This window comes from Acanthochromis polyacanthus, chromosome 23, assembly GCF_021347895.1.
Source record: "Acanthochromis polyacanthus isolate Apoly-LR-REF ecotype Palm Island chromosome 23, KAUST_Apoly_ChrSc, whole genome shotgun sequence".
Taxonomy (NCBI): Eukaryota; Metazoa; Chordata; class Actinopteri; family Pomacentridae; genus Acanthochromis; species Acanthochromis polyacanthus.
Window position 1 is genome coordinate 18,482,340 of NC_067135.1, and position 21,072 is coordinate 18,503,411.

Sequence of the window (21,072 nt, forward strand, 5' to 3'; positions counted from 1 at the left end):
CCACAACTGCTCAAACAACAACCACAACTGCACCAACAACAACCATAAGTGCTCCAACAACATCCACAAGTGCTCCAACAACAACAACTGCTCCAACAATGACAACAAGTGCTCCAACAACGGTAACTGCTCCATTCGCAACCACAACTGTTCCAACCACAACCACAACTGTTCCAACAACAACCACAAGTGCACCAATAACAACCACAAGTGCTCCAACGACAACTGCTCCAATCACAACTATAACTGTTCCAACCACAACCACAACTGCTCCAACAACAACCACAACTGCTCCAACAACAACCACAACTGCACCAACAACAACACCAACTGCTCCAACAACGACCACAAGTGCACCAACGGCAACTGCTCTAATCGCAACTACCACTGTTCCAACCACAACCACACCTGCTCCAACAACAACCACAACTGCTCGAACAACAACCACAACTGTACCTACAACAACCACAACTGCTCCAACAACAACACCAACTGCTCCAACAACAACCACAAGTGCACCAACAACAACCACAAGTGCTCCAACGACAACTGCTCCAATCACAACTACAACTGTTCCAACCACAACCACAACTGCTCCAACAACAACCACAACTGCACGAACAACAACACCAACTGCTCAAAAAACAAAGACCACAAGTGCACCAACAGCAACTGCTCTAATCGCAACTACCACTCTTCCAACCACAACCACACCTGCTCCAACAACAACCACAACTGCACCTACAACAACCACAACTGCATCAACAACAACACCAACTCCTCCAACAATAACCACAAGATCTCCAACAACGACCACAAGTGCTCCAACAACAACCACAACTGCACCAACAACAACCACAAGTGCACCAACAACGACCACAAGTGCTCCAACAAGGACCACAAGTGCTCCAACAACAACCACAACTGCACCAACAACAACCACCGGTGCAACAACAACAACCACAACTGCACTAAGAACAACCACAACTGCTCCAACAACATCCACAACTGCTCCAACAACGACCACAAGTGCTCCAACAACGGCAACTGCTCCAGTCACAACTACAACTGTTCCAATCACAACCACAACTGCACCAACAACAACCACAACTGCTCAAACAACAACCACAACTGCACCAACAACAACCATAAGTTCTCCAACAACAACCACAACTGCTCAAACAACATCCACAACTGCTCCAACAACGACCACAAGTGCTCCAACAACGGCAACTGCTCCAGTCACAACTACAACTGTTCCAACCACAACCACAACTGCACCAACAAAAACCACAACTGCTCAAACAACAACCACAACTGCACCAACAACAACCATAAGTGCTCCAACAACATCCACAAGTGCTCCAACAACAACTGCTCCAACAATGACAACAAGTGCTCCAACAACGGCAACTGCACCAACAACAACCACAACTGCACCAACAACAACCACAAGTGCTCCAACAACAACCACAAGTGCTCCAACAACAACCACAATTGTTCCAACAACAACCACAACTGCACCAACAACAACCACAAGTGCTCCAACAATGACCACAAGTGCTCCAACAACGACCACAAGTACTCCAACAACAACCACAAGTGCACCAACAACGACCACAAGTGCTCCAACAACGACCACAAGTGCTCCAACAACGACCACAACTGCATCAATAACAACCACAACTGCTCCAACAACAACCACAACTGTACCACCAACAACCACAAGTGCTCCAACAACAACCACAACTGCACCAACAACAACCACAACTGTTCCAACAACAACACCAACTGCTCCAACAACAACCACAAGTGCTCCAACAACAACCACAAGTGCTCCAACAACGACCACAAGTGCTCCAACAACAACCACAACTGCACCAACAACAACCACAACTGCTCAAACAACAACCACAACTGCACCAACAACAACCATAAGTGCTCCAACAACATCCACAAGTGCTCCAACAACAACAACTGCTCCAACAATGACAACAAGTGCTCCAACAACGGTAACTGCTCCATTCGCAACTACAACTGTTCCAACCACAACCACAACTGTTCCAACAACAACCACAAGTGCACCAACAACAACCACAAGTGCTCCAACGACAACTGCTCCAATCCCAACTACAACTATTCCAACCACAACCACAACTGCTCCAACAACAACCACAACTGCACCAACAACAACACCAACTGCTCCAACAACGACCACAAGTGCACCAACGGCAACTGCTCTAATCGCAACTACCACTGTTCCAACCACAACCACACCTGCTCCAACAACAACCACAACTGCTCCAACAACAACCACAACTGCACCTACAACAACCACAACTGCATCAACAACAACACCAACTCCTCCAACAATAACCACAAGATCTCCAACAACGACCACAAGTGCTCCAACATCAACCACTCCTTCACCAACAACAACCACAAGTGCACCAACAACGACCACAAGTGCTCAAACAACGACCACAAGTTCTCCAACAACAACCACAACTGCACCAACAACAACCACCAGTGCAACAACAACAACCACAACTGCACCAAGAACAACCACAACTGCTCCAACAACATCCAAAACTGTTCCAACAACGACCACAAGTGCTCCAACAACGGCAACTGCTCCAGTCACAACTACAACTGTTCCAACCACAACCACAACTGCACCAACAACAACCACAACTGCTCAAACAACAACCACAACTGCACCAACAACAACCATAAGTGCTCCAACAACAACCACAACTGCTCCAACAACATCCACAACTGCTCCAACAACGACCACAAGTGCTCCAACAACGGCAACTGCTCCAGTCACAACTACAACTGTTCCAACCACAACCACAACTGCACCAACAACAACCACAACTGCTCAAACAACAACCACAACTGCACCAACAACAACCATAAGTGCTCCAACAACATCCACAAGTGCTCCAACAACAACAACTGCTCCAACAATGACAACAAGTGCTCCAACAACGGCAACTGCACCAACAACAACCACAACTGCACATACAACAACCACAAGTGCTCCAACAACAACCACAAGTGCTCCAACAACAACCACAACTGCACCAACAACAACCACCAGTGTAACAACAACAACCACAACTGCACCAAGAACAACCACAACTGCTCCAACAACATCCACAACTGCTCCAACAACGACCACAAGTGCTCCAACAACGGCAACTGCTCCAGTCACAACTACAACTGTTCCAACCACAACCACAACTGCACCAACAACAACCACAACTGCTCAAACAAAAACCACAACTGCACCAACAACAACCATAAGTGCTCCAACAACAACCACAACTGCTCCAACAACATCCACAACTGCTCCAACAACGACCACAAGTGCTCCAACAACGGCAACTGCTCCAGTCACAACTACAACTGTTCCAACCACAACCACAACTGCACCAACAACAACCACAACTGCTCAAACAACAACCACAACTGCACCAACAACAACCATAAGTGCTCCAACAACATCCACAAGTGCTCCAACAACAACAACTGCTCCAACAATGACAACAAGTGCTCCAACAACGGCAACTGCACCAACAACAACCACAACTGCACATACAACAACCACAAGTGCTCCAACAACAACCACAAGTGCTCCAACAACAACCACAATTGTTCCAACAACAACCACAAGTGCACCAACAACAACCACAAGTGCTCCAACAATGACCACAAGTGCTCCAACAACGACCACAAGTACTCCAACAACAACCACAAGTGCACCAACAACGACCACAAGTGCTCCAACAACGACCACAAGTGCTTCAACAACGACCACAACTGCATCAACAACAACCACAACTGCTCCAACAACAACCACAACTGTACCACCAACAACCACAAGTGCTCCAACAACAACCACAACTGCACCAAGAACAACCACAACTGCTCCAACAACAACCACAACTGCACCAACAACAACACCAACTGCTCCAACAACAACCACAACTGTACCACCAACAACCACAAGTGCTCCAACAACAACCACAAGTGCTCCAACAACGACCACAAGTGCTCCAACAACAACCACAACTGTAGCAACAATGACCACAAGTGCTCCAACAACGACCACAAGTGCTCCAACAACAACCACAACTGTACCACCAACAACCACAAGTGCTCCAACAACAACCACAACTGCACCAACAACAACCACAACTGCTCCAACAACAACCACAACTGCTCCAACAACAACACCAACTGCTCCAACAACAACCACAAGTGCTCCAACAACGACCACAAGTGCTCCAACAACGACCACAAGTGCTCCAACAACAACCACAACTGTACCAACAACGACCACAAGTTCTCCAACAATGACCACAAGTGCTCCAACAACAACCACAACTGCACCAACAACAACCACAACTGCTCAAACAACAACCACAACTGCACCAACAACAACCATAAGTGCTCCAACAACATCCACAAGTGCTCCAACAACAACAACTGCTCCAACAATGACAACAAGTGCTCCAACAACGGTAAGTGCTCCATTCGCAACTACAACTGTTCCAACCACAACCACAACTGTTCCAACAACAACCACAAGTGCACCAACAACAACCAAAAGTGCTCCAACGACAACTGCTCCAATCACAACTACAACTGTTCCAACCACAACCACAACTGCTCCAACAACAACCACAACTGCTCCAACAACAACCACAACTGCACCAACAACAACACCAACTGCTCCAACAACGACCACAAGTGCACCAACGGCAACTGCTCTAATCGCAACTACCACTGTTCCAACCTCAACCACACCTGCTCCAACAACAACCACAACTGCTCCAACAACAACCACAACTGCACCTACAACAACCACAACTGCACCAACAACAACACCAACTCCTCCAACAATAACCACAAGATCTCCAACAACGACCACAAGTGCTCCAACAACAACCACAACTGCACCAACAACAACCACAAGTGCACCAACAACGACCACAAGTGCTCCAACAACGACCACAAGTGCTCCAACAACGACCACAAGTGCTCCAACAACAACCACAACTGCACCAACAACAACCACCGGTGCAACAACAACAACCACAACTGTACCAAGAACAACCACAACTGCTCCAACAACATCCACAACTGCTCCAACAACGACCACAAGTGCTCCAACAACGGCAACTGCTCCAGTCACAACTACAACTGTTCCAACCACAACCACAACTGCACAAACAACAACCACAACTGCTCAAACAACAACCACAACTGCAACAACAACAACCATAAGTGCTCCAACAACAACCACAACTGCTCCAACAACATCCACAACTGCTCAAACAACGACCACAAGTGCTCCAACAACGGCAACTGCTCCAGTCACAACTACAACTGTTCCAACCACAACCACAACTGCACCAACAACAACCACAACTGCTCAAACAACAACCACAACTGCACCAACAACAACCATAAGTGCTCCAACAACATCCACAAGTGCTCCAACAACAACAACTGCTCCAACAATGACAACAAGTGCTCCAACAACGGCAACTGCACCAACAACAACCACAACTGCACCAACAACAACCACAAGTGCTCCAACAACAACCACAAGTGCTCAAACAACAACCACAATTGTTCCAACAACAACCACAACTGCACCAACAACAACCACAAGTGCTCCAACAATGACCACAAGTGCTCCAACAACGACCACAAGTACTCCAACAACAACCACAAGTGCACCAACAACGACCACAAGTGCTCCAACAACGACCACAAGTGCTTCAACAACGACCACAACTGCATCAACAACAACCACAACTGCTCCAACAACAACCAGAACTGTACCACCAACAACCACAAGTGCTCCAACAACAACCACAACTGCTCCAACAACAACCACAACTGCACCAACAACAACACCAACTGCTCCAACAACAACCACAACTGTAGCAACAATGACCACAAGTGCTCCAACAACGACCACAAGTGCTCCAACAACAACCACAACTGTGACAACAACAACCACAACTGCTCAAACAACAACCACAACTGCACCAACAACAACCATAAGTGCTCCAACAACATCCACAAGTGTTCCAACAACAACAACTGCTCCAACAATGACAACAAGTGCTCCAACAACGGCAACTGCTCCAATCGCAACTACAACTGTTCCAACCACAACTGTTCCAACAACAACCACAACTGCTCCAACAACAACCACAACTGTTCCAACAACAAGCACAAGTGCACCAACAACAACCACAACTGCTCCAACGACAACTGCTCCAATCACAACTACAACTGTTCCAACCACAACCACAACTGCTCCAACAACAACCACAACTGCTCCAACAACAACCACAACTGCACCAACAACAACACCAACTGCTCCAACAATGACCACAAGTGCACCAACGGCAACTGCTCCAATCGCAACTACCACTGTTCCAACCACAACCACACCTGCTCCAACAACAACCACAACTGCTCCAACAACAACCACAACTGCACCTACAACAACCACAACTGCACCAACAACACCAACTGCTCCAACAACGACCACAACTACTCCAACTACAACCACAAGTGCTCTAACAACAACCACAACTGCACCAACAAGAACCACAACTGTTCCAACAACAACCACAAGTGAACCAACAACAACCACAACTGTCCCAACAACAACCACAACTGCACCAACAACAACTGCACCAACAACAACCACAACTGCTCCAACAACATCCACAAGTGCTCCAACAACGACAACTGCTCCAATCAAAACTACAACTGTTCCAACCACAACCACAACTGCACCAACAACTACCACAAGTGCGTCAACTGCAACCACAAATGTTCCAACAACAACCACAAGTTCACCAACAACATCCACAAGTGCTCCAACAACAACCACAAGTGCTCCAACAACAACCACAACTGCACCAACAACAACCACAACTGGACCAACAACAACCACAAGTGCTGCAACAACGACCACAACTGCTCCAACAACAACCACAACTGCACCAACAACAACCACAAGTGCTCCAACAACAACCACAAGTGCTCCAACAACAACCACAAGTGCTCCAACAACAACAACTGCTCCAATCACAACTACAACTGTTCCAACAACAACCACAACTGCACCAACAACAACCACAACTGCTCCAACTACAACCACAAGTGCTCTAACAACAACCACAACTGCACCAACAACAACCACAACTGTTCCAGCAACAACCACAAGTGCACCAACAACAACCACAACTGTCCCAACAACAACCACAACTGCACCAACAACAACTGCACCAACAACAACCACAACTGCTCCAACAACATCCACAAGTGCTCCAACAACGACAACTGCTCCAATCACAACTACAACTGTTCCAACCACAACCACAACTGCACCAACAACTACCACAAGTGCGTCAACTACAAACACAAATGTTCCAACAACAACCACAACTTCACCAACAACATCCAAAAGTGCTCCAACAACAACCACAAGTGCTCCAACAGCAACCACAACTGCACCAACAACAACCACAACTGGACCAACAACAACCACAAGTGCTGCAACAACGACCACAACTGCACCAACAACAACCACAACTGCACCAACAACAACCACAAGTGCTCCAACAACAACCACAAGTGCTCCAACAACAACCACAATTGTTCCAACAACAACCACAACTGGACCAACAACAACGACAAGTGCACCAACAACAACCACAAGTGCTCCAACAATGACCACAAGTGCTCCAACAACGACCACAAGTACTTCAACAACAACCACAAGTGCACCAACAACGACCACAAGTGCTCCAACAACGACCACAAGTGCTCCAACAACGACCACAACTGCATCAACAACAACCACAAGTGCTCCAACAACAACCACAACTGTACCACCAACAACCACAAGTGCTCCAACAACAACCACAACTGCACCAACAACAACCACAACTGCTCCAACAACAACCACAACTGCACCAACAACAACACCAACTGCTCCAACAACAACCACAAGTGCACCAACAACGACCACAAGTGCTCCAACAACGACCACAAGTGCTCCAACAACAACCACAACTGCACCAACAACAACCACCAGTGCAACAACAACAACCACAACTGCTCCAATCACAACTACAACTGTTCCAACCAAAACCACAACTGCTCCAACAACAACCACAACTGCTCCAACAACAACCACAACTGCTCCAAAAACAACCACAACTTCACCAACAACAACACCAACTGCTCCAACAATGACCACAAGTGCACCAACGGCAACTGCTCTAATCGCAACTACCACTGTTCCAACCACAACCACACCTGCTCCAACAACAACCACAACTGCTCCAACAACAACCACAACTGCACCAACAACAACCACAAGTGCTCCAATCACAATTACAACTGTTCCACCCACAACCAAAACTGCACCAACAAGAACCACAACTGCTCTAACTACCACCACAACTGTTCCAAATACAACAACTGCTCCAAGAACAACCACAAGTGCTCCAACAACAACAACTGCTCCAATCACAACTACAACTGTTCCACCGACAACCACAACTGCACCAACAACAACCACAACTGCTCCAACTACAACCACAAGTGCTCTAACAACAACCAGAACTGCACCAACAACAACCACAACTGTTCCAACAACAACCACAAGTGCACCAACAACAACCACAACTGTCCCAACAACAACCACAACTGCACCAACAACAACTGCACCAACAACAACCACAACTGCTCCAACAACATCCACAAGTGCTCCAACAACAACAACTGTTCCAACGACAACAAGTGCTCCAACAACGACAACTGCTCCAATCACAACTACAACTGTTCCAACCACAACCACAACTGCACCAACAACTACCACAAGTATGTCAACTACAACCACAAATGTTCGAACAACAATCACAAGTGCACCAACAACATCCACAAGTGCTCCAACAACAACCACAAGTGCTCCAACAACAACACCAACTGCTCCAACAACAACCACAAGTGCTCCAACAACGACCACAAGTGCTCCAACAACGACCACAAGTGCTCCAACAACAACCACAAGTGCACCAACAACAACCACAACTGTCCCAACAACAACCACAACTGCACCAACAACTGCACCAACAACAACCACAACTGGACCAACAACAACCACAAGTGCTGCAACAACGACCACAACTGCACCAACAACAACCACAACTGCACCAGCAACAACCACAAGTGCTCCAACAACAACCACAATTGTTCCAACAACAACCACAACTGCACCAACAACAACCACAAGTGCTCCAACAATGACCACAAGTGCTCCAACAACGACCACAAGTACTCCAACAACAACCACAAGTGCACCAACAACGACCACAAGTGCTCCAACAACGACCACAAGTGCTCCAACAACGACCACAACTGCATCAACAACAACCACAACTGCTCCAACCACAACCACAACTGTACCACCAACAACCACAAGTGCTCCAACAACAACCACAACTGCACCAACAACAACCACAACTGCACCAACAACAACCACAACTGCTCCAACAACAACCACAACTGCATCAACAACAACCACAACTGCTCCAACAACAACCACAACTGTACCACCAACAACCACAAGTGCTCCAACAACAACCACAAGTGCTCCAACAACAACCACAACTGCACCAACAACAACACCAACTGCTCCAACAACAACCACAAGTGCTCCAACAACGACCACAAGTGCTCCAACAACGACCACAAGTGCTCCAACAACAACCACAACTGTACCAACAACGACCACAAGTGCTCCAACAACGACCACAAGTGCTCCAACAACAACCACAACTGCACCAACAACAACCACAACTGCTCAAACAACAACCACAACTGCACCAACAACAATCATAAGTGCTCCAACAACATCCACAAGTGCTCCAACAACAACAACTGCTCCAACAATGACAACAAGTGCTGCAACAACGGTAACTGTTCCAACCACAACCACAACTGCTACAACAACAACCACAACTGCTCCAACAACAACCACAACTGTTCCAACAACAAACACAAGTGCACCAACAACAACCACAAGAGCTCCAACGACAACTGCTCCAATCACAACTACAACTGTTCCAACCACAACCACAAGTGCTCCAACAACAACCACAAGTGCACCAACAACAACCACAACTGTCCCAACAACAACCACAACTGCACCAACAACTGCACCAACAACAACCACAACTGTTCCAACAACATCCACAATTGCTCCAACAACGACAACTGCTCCAATCACAACTACAACTGTTCCAACCACAACCACAACTGCACCAACAACTACCACAAGTGCGTCAACTACAACCACAAATGTTCCAACAACAACCACAAGTTCACCAACAACATCCACAAGTGCTCCAACAACAACCACAAGTGCTCCAACAACAACCACAACTGCACCAACAACAACCACAACTGGACCAACAACAACCACAAGTGCTGCAATAACGACCACAACTGCACCAACAACAACCACAACTGCACCAACAACAACCACAAGTGCTCCAACAACAACCACAAGTGCTCCAACAACAACCACAAGTGCTCCAACAACAACAACTGCTCCAATCACAACTACAACTTTTCCACCGACAACCACAACTGCACCAACAACAACCACAACTGCTCCAACTACAACCACAAGTGCTCTAACAACAACCACAACTGCACCAACAACAACCACAACTGTTCCAACAACAACCACAAGTGCACCAACAACCACAACTGTCCCAACAACAACCACAACTGCACCAACAACAACTGCACCAACAACAACCACAACTGCTCCAACAACATCCACAAGTGCTCCAACAACGACAACTGCTGCAATCACAACTACAACTGTTCCAACCACAACCACAACTGCACCAACAACTACCACAAGTGCGTCAACTACAACCACAAATGTTCCAACAACAACCACAAGTTCACCAACAACATCCACAAGTGCTCCAACAACAACCACAAGTGCTCCAACAACAACCACAATTGCACCAACAACAACCACAACTGGACCAACAACAACCACAAGTGCTGCGACAACGACCACAACTGCACCAACAACAACCACAACTGCACCAACAACAACCACAAGTGCTCCAACAACAACCACAAGTGCTCCAACAACAACCACAATTGTTCCAACAACAACCACAACTGGACCAACAACAACCACAAGTGCTGCAACAACGACCACAACTGCACCAACAACAACCACAACTGCACCAACAACAACCACAAGTGCTCCAACAATGACCACAAGTGCTCCAACAACGACCACAAGTACTCCAACAACAACCACAAGTGCACCAACAACGACCACAAGTGCTCCAACAACGACCACAAGTGCTCCAACAACGACCACAACTGCATCAACCACAACTGCTCCAACAACAACCACAACTGTACCACCAACAACCACAACTGCTCCAACAACAACCACAACTGCACCAACAACAACCACAACTGCTCCAACAACAACCACAACTGCACCAACAACAACACCAACTGCTCCAACAACAACCACAAGTGCTCCAACAACGACCACAAGTGCTCCAACAACGACCACAAGTGCTCCAACAACAACCACAACTGTACCAACAACGACCACAAGTTCTCCAACAATGACCACAAGTGCTCCAACAACAACCACAACTGCACCAACAACAACCACAACTGCTCAAACAACAACCACAACTGCACCAACAACAACCACCAGTGCAACAACAACAACTACAACTGCACCAACAACAACCACAACTGCTCCAACAACATCCACAACTGCTCCAACAACGACCACAAGTGCTCCAACAACGGCATCTGCTCCAGTCACAACTACAACTGTTCCAACCACAACCACAAGTGCTCCAACAACAACCACAACTGCTCCAACTACAACCACAACTGCTCCAACAACGACCACAACTGCTCCAACAACCACAGCTTTTCCAATCACAACTACAACTGTTCAAACCACAACTGCACCACCATCAACCACAACTGCTCCAACAACGACCACAAGTGCTCCAACAACAACCACAACTCCTCCAACAACATCCACAACTACACCACCAACAACCACAACTGTTCCAACAACAATCACAACGGCACCAACAACAACCACAAGTTCTCCAATAATGACCACAAGTGCTCCAACGACGACAACTGCTCCAACAACATCCACAATTGCTCAAACAACAACAAATGCTCCAACAACAACCACAAGTGCTCCAACAACAACTGCTCCAATCACAACTACAACTGTTCCAAATACAACCACAAGTGCTCCAACAAGAAGCACAACTGCACCAACAACAACGACAACTGTTCCAACAACAACCACAACTGCACCCACAACAACCACAACTGTTCCAACAACAACCACAACTGCACCAACAACAAGCACAACTGCTCCAACAACAACGACGAGTGCACCAGCAACAACTACAACTGCTCCAACAACACCACGTGCTCCAACAACAACATCCACAACTGTTCCAACAACAACCACAACTGTTCCAGCAACAACCACAAGTGCTCCAACAACAACCACAACTGTTCAAACCACAACCACAACTGCACCAACGACCACAAGTCCCCCAACAACAACTACAAGTGCTCCAATAACAACGACAACTGCACCACTAACAACAGCAGCTGCTCCAACAACAAGTGCTCCAACAACGACTCCAACTGCTCCAACAACGACCACAACTGCTCCAACAACAGCTACAACTGCTCCAACAACAATCACAACTGCTCCAACAACAACCACAACTCCTCCAACAACATCCACAACTGCACCAACAACAACCACAACTGCTCAAACAACAACCACAACTGCACCAACAACAACCACCAGTGCAACAACAACAACTACAACTGCACCAACAACAACCACAACTGCTCCAACAACATCCACAACTGCTCCAACAACGACCACAAGTGCTCCAACAACGGCATCTGCTCCAGTCACAACTACAACTGTTCCAACCACAACCACAAGTGCTCCAACAACAACCACAAGTGCTCCAACAACGACCACAAGTGCTCCAACAACGACCACAACTGCATCAACCACAACTGCTCCAACAACAACCACAACTGTACCACCAACAACCACAACTGCTCCAACAACAACCACAACTGCACCAACAACAACCACAACTGCTCCAACAACAACCACAACTGCACCAACAACAACACCAACTGCTCCAACAACAACCACAAGTGCTCCAACAACGACCACAAGTGCTCCAACAACGACCACAAGTGCTCCAACAACAACCACAACTGTACCAACAACGACCACAAGTTCTCCAACAATGACCACAAGTGCTCCAACAACAACCACAACTGCACCAACAACAACCACAACTGCTCAAACAACAACCACAACTGCACCAACAACAACCACCAGTGCAACAACAACAACTACAACTGCACCAACAACAACCACAACTGCTCCAACAACATCCACAACTGCTCCAACAACGACCACAAGTGCTCCAACAACGGCATCTGCTCCAGTCACAACTACAACTGTTCCAACCACAACCACAAGTGCTCCAACAACAACCACAACTGCTCCAACTACAACCACAACTGCTCCAACAACGACCACAACTGCTCCAACAACCACAGCTTTTCCAATCACAACTACAACTGTTCAAACCACAACTGCACCACCATCAACCACAACTGCTCCAACAACGACCACAAGTGCTCCAACAACAACCACAACTCCTCCAACAACATCCACAACTACACCACCAACAACCACAACTGTTCCAACAACAATCACAACGGCACCAACAACAACCACAAGTTCTCCAATAATGACCACAAGTGCTCCAACGACGACAACTGCTCCAACAACATCCACAATTGCTCAAACAACAACAAATGCTCCAACAACAACCACAAGTGCTCCAACAACAACTGCTCCAATCACAACTACAACTGTTCCAAATACAACCACAAGTGCTCCAACAAGAAGCACAACTGCACCAACAACAACGACAACTGTTCCAACAACAACCACAACTGCACCCACAACAACCACAACTGTTCCAACAACAACCACAACTGCACCAACAACAAGCACAACTGCTCCAACAACAACGACGAGTGCACCAGCAACAACTACAACTGCTCCAACAACACCACGTGCTCCAACAACAACATCCACAACTGTTCCAACAACAACCACAACTGTTCCAGCAACAACCACAAGTGCTCCAACAACAACCACAACTGTTCAAACCACAACCACAACTGCACCAACGACCACAAGTCCCCCAACAACAACTACAAGTGCTCCAATAACAACGACAACTGCACCACTAACAACAGCAGCTGCTCCAACAACAAGTGCTCCAACAACGACTCCAACTGCTCCAACAACGACCACAACTGCTCCAACAACAGCTACAACTGCTCCAACAACAATCACAACTGCTCCAACAACAACCACAACTCCTCCAACAACATCCACAACTGCACCACCAACAACCACAACTGTTCCAACAACAGCACCAACATTAACCACAACTGCTCCAATAATGACCACAAGTCCTCCAACAACAACCACAACGGCTCCAACAACAACCACAACTGTTCCTACAACAACCACAATGGCACCAACAACAACCACAAGTGCTCCAATAATGACCACAAGTGCTCCAACTACGACAACTGCTCCAATCACAACTACAACTGTTCAACAAACAACCACAACTGCACCAACAACAACCACAACTGCACCAACAACAACCACAACTGCTCCAACAGTTCCTTCATCAACACCCACCGCTCCTCCAGGAACTACAGTTGGTCCAACAACAACAGGTGTCCCAACAACCACAACTTTTCCAACAACATCAGCAGCTGCACCAACAACAGCAGCTACAGCAACAACCACAACTGCTTTAACAACCACAACTGCACCAACAACAACCACAACGTTTCCAACAACATCCACAACTGCACCAACAACAACCACAACTGCTCCAACAACATCCACAGGTGCTCCAACAACAACCACAACTCCTACAACAACAACAACAACAACAACAGTTGCACCCTCAACAACTGCAGCTGCTGAACCGACTTATGTCGTCCGATGTGTCTTAAGTGATACCCCATTTTCAGCTGATCTCAACGACCCTTCCAGCAGCGCTTCCATGGACGTTCGAGGACGTCTTATACCCACAGTGAGTGCAATTTTAGACTCATTGCATTTTTCCTTGTTTGTCAGAATTTTTAACTAGAGCAATCATTTTATCTTGAGAAAGTTTTGTTTGATGTAATTTAAACTGTGTTTCTTCGCATCGTCTCATACGGTGACATTTTCTTTCTTTTCTTGCAGTTGCTTTTCATCTATCGTGGACGATTTGGTGTCCTCATTGTTCGCGTCTTTATTGTTCAATTCCGGTAAAAAAAAAATTACTATTTGGAAAATTGTTTTCTCATCACAGTTATGTATTAACATTATTTGACATTTGCCTCCTTTGCTTTCATGTCATCACAGTCTACTTCCAGCACGAACGAACAGAACTGAAGTAGATGTGGGGGTTGTATTCCAACGAAACACAACAACTCTCCCATCAAATGCAGTTGTTGGTCAAACCTTGGTAGACGCTGTTAGTAACACCACCAATAACTTCAACATTACAATAGATGGTACAGCAGTATCGATACAAGATTGTAAGTATTTGAAAACGCAATCACACTCAGTTTGACAAGGACATTTTTTTTTTTTTTAAATGCACATATTTATTCAATTTCTTTTTCCTTACCAGCACCCGTAACTGATAATACCACGACCACTGCACCTACAATTGCCAATGCAACAACTGCCGCACCTGTGACCACTGCACCTACAACTGCTGCCACAACAAAACACAAAATCAGCTTAAGCACTACATTCCTCCTGGTGCTGCTGTCTTGGCTTCTGACAAATCAACTGCAACATACTTGGTGATTTCAATTTGAATAATGTCTGGAATCTATCTATCTTTCTATCTGTCTATCTGTTATACTTTGCACTAGTCACCATGGTTTCTCCCCTCTATGTCTCTGGCAAACCAGTTTTATAAACATTGAGAAACCAAACTGACCTGTGAGCTCTTAGGTCATCATTCATTTATATCTTAAATTATCTATTTGTTCACTTAAGCTTCATGTATTTTTTGTTGTTAGTATAACTGCTTCATGTCAGTAGAGTGACTTCAAGATAGCTCAGCATGATTTCTGAGAGGGCTGCAAGAGGTATCAGAAGCCACAGACAATCGGCCCCTGCATTCAACTGTCATAAAAAAATTTTTACATTCTGATAGTGTCAGCCTTTGTCATGTCTGTCAATCAGCTTGTTTAGACATAAAGGGTAGGGAGTGGCCACCAGTTTATTTTGGCCAACTCTCCTGTGTTAGAGTTGATAAACCTGATGAACTGAACTGAGACATTGTTCAAAATTCTCTCATAAAACTGAAGACACTCCAGTCAGTGTGATTCACACCTACACAGGGTTTTTCTTTTCGGGCACTGAAACACGTAAAACCCTACAAAGCAGCAGAACCTAGAATACTGATGGCCTGTGCTGAGCAGCTAACAAGTGTGTACACACAGCTGTACATATTTTTAGTACCTCTTTCACAAAGGTAACAGTCCCACAACTGTTTCAGTTAATTATAAGCAACATTGCTGACTTTATTAATTGGTTCAAGTGATGACATTCTTTCATGCACACATAGGTCACTTTTGTGTTATTAGCGCTCACAGCTTCATTCAGACATACCCACCACACTGACAGTGAAAGCACAAGTATAAATGCATGCAACATTCTATTAAAGAAGCTACAAAATAATCGTCAGCCTGTATTGTTTTTTGTCAAAACCTGGATTACATCATTCTGTCTTCATCACAGTGAAGTGTTATTGTTATGGAGATTTAATTTTAAACCAATATTTGCACTGAAATGTGGGAAAGACCTTCCCCAAATCGCTTCACACAACCCGAGGGAGATTGTTTGGACATCCTACAACCTATCAAATATAGTGACTTTGCAACTTTTACAGAAATGTGACGCGTGTGTAGTAAAGTTTCAGTTGTTCTTGGATGAACTGTTACTCCGCCAAGGAACATGGCAGAGTTATGTGACAATTGATGTTGGTTTGTCTGTCTGTCTGTTAGCAACATTACTCAAAAATGGACGGATTTGGATGAAATTTTCAGAGGAGGTCAGAAATGACACAAGGACCAGGTGATTAGATTTTGGCAGAGATGCAGCTTATAGTCTGGATCCACAGATTTGTAAAAGATTTCTGTATCATTGCGAGATAGGCATGGCATCACTGTAACTATGACAACAAGTAAACACAGCTGCCTGCTGACGATCACATGATTGCAATCCTACAAATCGACCGCTGCAGACTACAAATTTTTCAAAGATTTCATCTGTCATAATTCATACAACTGAGCAGCCTTGGCGGAGTACTGTGTTCTCTGAGTGCTTTTCTTGTATTTATAATGTGACAATCACAAACCAGTCTGGACGTGACTGTTAATCAGTCTCTTAATAGACCAGGGGCCTGTTTCACGAAGCAGGTTTAGTGAAAACTCTGAGTTTGTTAACCCTGAAATGAGGGAAACTCAGAGTGTTCCGTTTCACGAAGCGAGGTAACTCTAACCAGGGAATGTGGGGTAACTCGAGCCTGTTTCACAAAGAGGGGTAACTTCAACTCTCGGTCAGTTACCGCAGTAACAGACTCTATGACTCTAACCTGCTCACCAGCAGGTTTATCTGAGAAAACCTCGAGTTTCTCTCTGTCTCTGCCCTCTTTAAGCTACACACGCTGTTTCATTTCCTCATTCATTCAGTCAGTAAGTGAGCGAGTTTTGGTGTAGAACAGCTTTTATTAACGATCCAGTGGATAAAGGAGCAGCATTACTGCACAGATAATTAAATATTCGTCGGTAGATTGTTATCAGACCGAGCATAAATGTTCTCGCATTTCCGGACAATTATCGGTTTGAGCGGTACCGTTTCGTAATCGTTTTAAGTCCATAATCTACATAAACAACCTAATCCGTCCTTACATTTACATTACCAGCCGCAGTCATGCTCTCACATCCAGCAGATATTGTGTGTTGCGCTGCGGTTCTTTGCAAATGAAAGTTTTTATATGATGTCAGAGATGCAGAGCACTACAGTAAGACAACTGTATGCAGGACAGTCAGAAAAGTTTTCCTGGCTCTGAAACAACTTTTACTCATCATTGTGGACATAAACCTGTCAGAACATCAAGAGGAGTTCCACAGGATTGCAGGTGAATGATGTAGAGATCTGTTAAATTCATTTTAAATCATATTCTGTTAATGACATTGTGCTGCAGCCTCAGACGGGGATTAGTCATTTTAATTTCTTCTAGGATTTCCCACTGTGATAGATGCACATACTTCCCCATCACAGCTCCCTCACATCATGAACAGGAAGTCCTTTCACAGCATAAATGTGCAGGTAGGCTACAGGTAGACTGACTACTGTTTCTAAATGTTAAAGACTGCATCATAGTTCAACATCTGTCATTCTCTGCACTGTCCAGATCATATGTGATGCTGCATACATCATTTCTAATGTGGAGGCCACGTGGTCTGGATCTGTTCATGACTCCAGGATTTATGGAGAGTCTAACCTGAGCAACAGACTGCAGCGTGGTCAGCAGCATAAAGATTTTCACAATAGAATTCTCTTGTCTCTGTCCTTTAATATACTCTGATGTATCCACTATACATTACAGGAGAGTTTGATGGCCTTCTGCTGGGTGACAGGGGTTACCATGCCAACCCAGGCTGATGACCTCATACCCTGACCCTGAACCAGGCCCCCAACAGAACTTCAACCGGACTCACTGCAGGACCAGGGCCTGGGTGGAGATGACCATAGGCCTGCTGAAAGAGCCTACGTCACCTCAGGGTGACCCCTGAGAGGGCCAGTGATATTACTGTGGCGTGTGTTGTTCTTCATAATATTACTATTAGAGGAGAACAACACCCTGCCCTACAAACTGAAGACCCAGATGATGAGCCCATCCACCTGCAGCTATCCAGGACAGCAGAGCAGTCAGAGACACCGTATGCAATAATCACTTTAGAGTTTAAGTCACCATCATCACCACCACAGCAAATAAAGACATGATACACATTTCATTTGGTCTTCTTTATTTCCTACTAATAAAAGAGATAGTTCAGTTCATGTTCCAGTAGTTAACATAATTCACCTGTGACCATCACCCACCTCTAACTTGTGCTCCAGTATTTCTATTTCCAGATCTGCCCTCCTAATCTGTTTTTTGGATTTTTCTCAGCAAATGCAGTTTGTAAATCTGTTTTACTGATAACTGGGAATACATAGAGGACATTCAATTATACAGTTGCACATGAATTCCACAGAATGAAGCTCTGGTGTTTCCTGAACATCCATCTCACTGTGTCAGTCTGTGCAGTGGAAGCTGAGGGACCATCCTGCTGCTGTCCAGCCATGCTCTGTTAAAAAGGATGAGAATGTGCAACACTTCAGTGTAGGCTAAATGTCACACTCTATATTCCACCTAAAATCTGAATGGGAAGAGAACTATCAGTAACATACCTCTGTATAAAACTTAAACTACCATTTGGATAAATCTTTGGAGTGTTGCCTACTTACAGTTACAAGGTCTTTTGTGGTGTGAAGGGGCCAAAAGATTAAAAAGACACAAAAGATAACTAAATAATCATATGTATGTATGTATGTATATATATATATATATATATATACATACATACATATATATATATATATGTGCATCCATGACCTTTTATTCCACCCGTTTTACAGGCATCTGCTTTCTTTCTGTTGGCTGAGCAGAAGTCTGTGTTACTTTAAGTCGGCTTAATTATTTAACAGGACATGATATGGATGCAGACATTTAGGCTATGTGTGGATAAAACAACTGCACAGTCAAACAGCCACTTAATATTTAGGCCACTTTACAATGTAAAACATGATCAACATGAAGTACCTCCATGAAATAATGCCGAGTTCTGACCTGTTTGAACAATGATTTTATATTTCATCTTAAGCTGCTGCCCCGTGCGCTTCTCCCCAGCGGGATTTCACCTAAATGAAATAACGTACTAGGCTGCCATTCAGACAGTTATTCCCTGTAATATTATTAAGATTACAAAGGACTACATTTAAACTTACGCATTGATCCGGGCAGCAGTGTTCTCTACGCCGTCTCCCTCTCTTTTGCAGCTGCAGCGGTGTTGCACTTCTTTCTAAAAACGTGTTCAAACTCACCATATGAACGCGTTAAAAACTTCCATTTCAAAAACGCAGCCTTTCGCTTCCCCGTTTCCATGGTGACTCGTCGAATCGGGGTTCCATTGATGCTGTCTTTTCAGAGTTGCGGTGCACGCGCGTAACTCCGGGTCAACTTACTCCGAGTTAATTAACCCAACTCATATCAGCCGTTGTGAAACCGAAAACTCAGAGTTTTCTATCTCAGAGTAGATCAACTCAGAGTTGCGGAAGAAACTCAGAGTTTCTTGAACCTGCTTCGTGAAACAGGCCCCAGGTCTCTAACCACAAACAGTTTCCATACTGGATATTTGCTCTTATGTTGTATTAATTTTTTAGTGTGTGTTATATAGGTTATACTTAATACTGCTATTCGGAGAGTACCAAACAGATTTTCATTGTTTTCTGTAACATGTGTAACATGGTACAGTGTCACAAGATGGTTTTAATGTTGTGGCTGATTGCATCTAATTCACGAATACATGAAACTCCTGAAAATGCACTTTTTTCTTCATCAGCCTGCTTTACTTGCCCAGCCTGCTGCTGTGTTCTCGGTGTGCTAAATAATTAAATAATTGCAACTTTGTCATGACATTTCTACACTGAGATCAGTGACTTGGTCAAAATGGTAT

The 21,072-nt window shown here is 45.3% G+C and overlaps 1 protein-coding gene and 1 long non-coding RNA gene across 2 annotated transcripts; both read left to right on the plus strand.

Moving 5' to 3' along the window:
- Nucleotides 1-4,670: 4,670 nt before the first annotated feature.
- Nucleotides 4,671-13,796, plus strand: LOC127532495 (mucin-2-like; the record flags this gene model as incomplete). The annotated part of the gene is made up of 2 exons (XM_051944238.1): nt 4,671-5,189; nt 13,239-13,796. Coding segments are annotated over 2 exons (1,077 nt in total), but the record flags the coding sequence as incomplete, so codon positions are not given.
- Nucleotides 13,797-15,182: 1,386 nt separating this feature from the next.
- Nucleotides 15,183-16,037, plus strand: LOC127532298 (uncharacterized). Its single transcript, XR_007939669.1, has 4 exons — nt 15,183-15,314; nt 15,470-15,534; nt 15,632-15,807; nt 15,903-16,037. It is a non-coding gene; the product is annotated as an uncharacterized LOC127532298 (long non-coding RNA).
- Nucleotides 16,038-21,072: the final 5,035 nt, after the last annotated feature.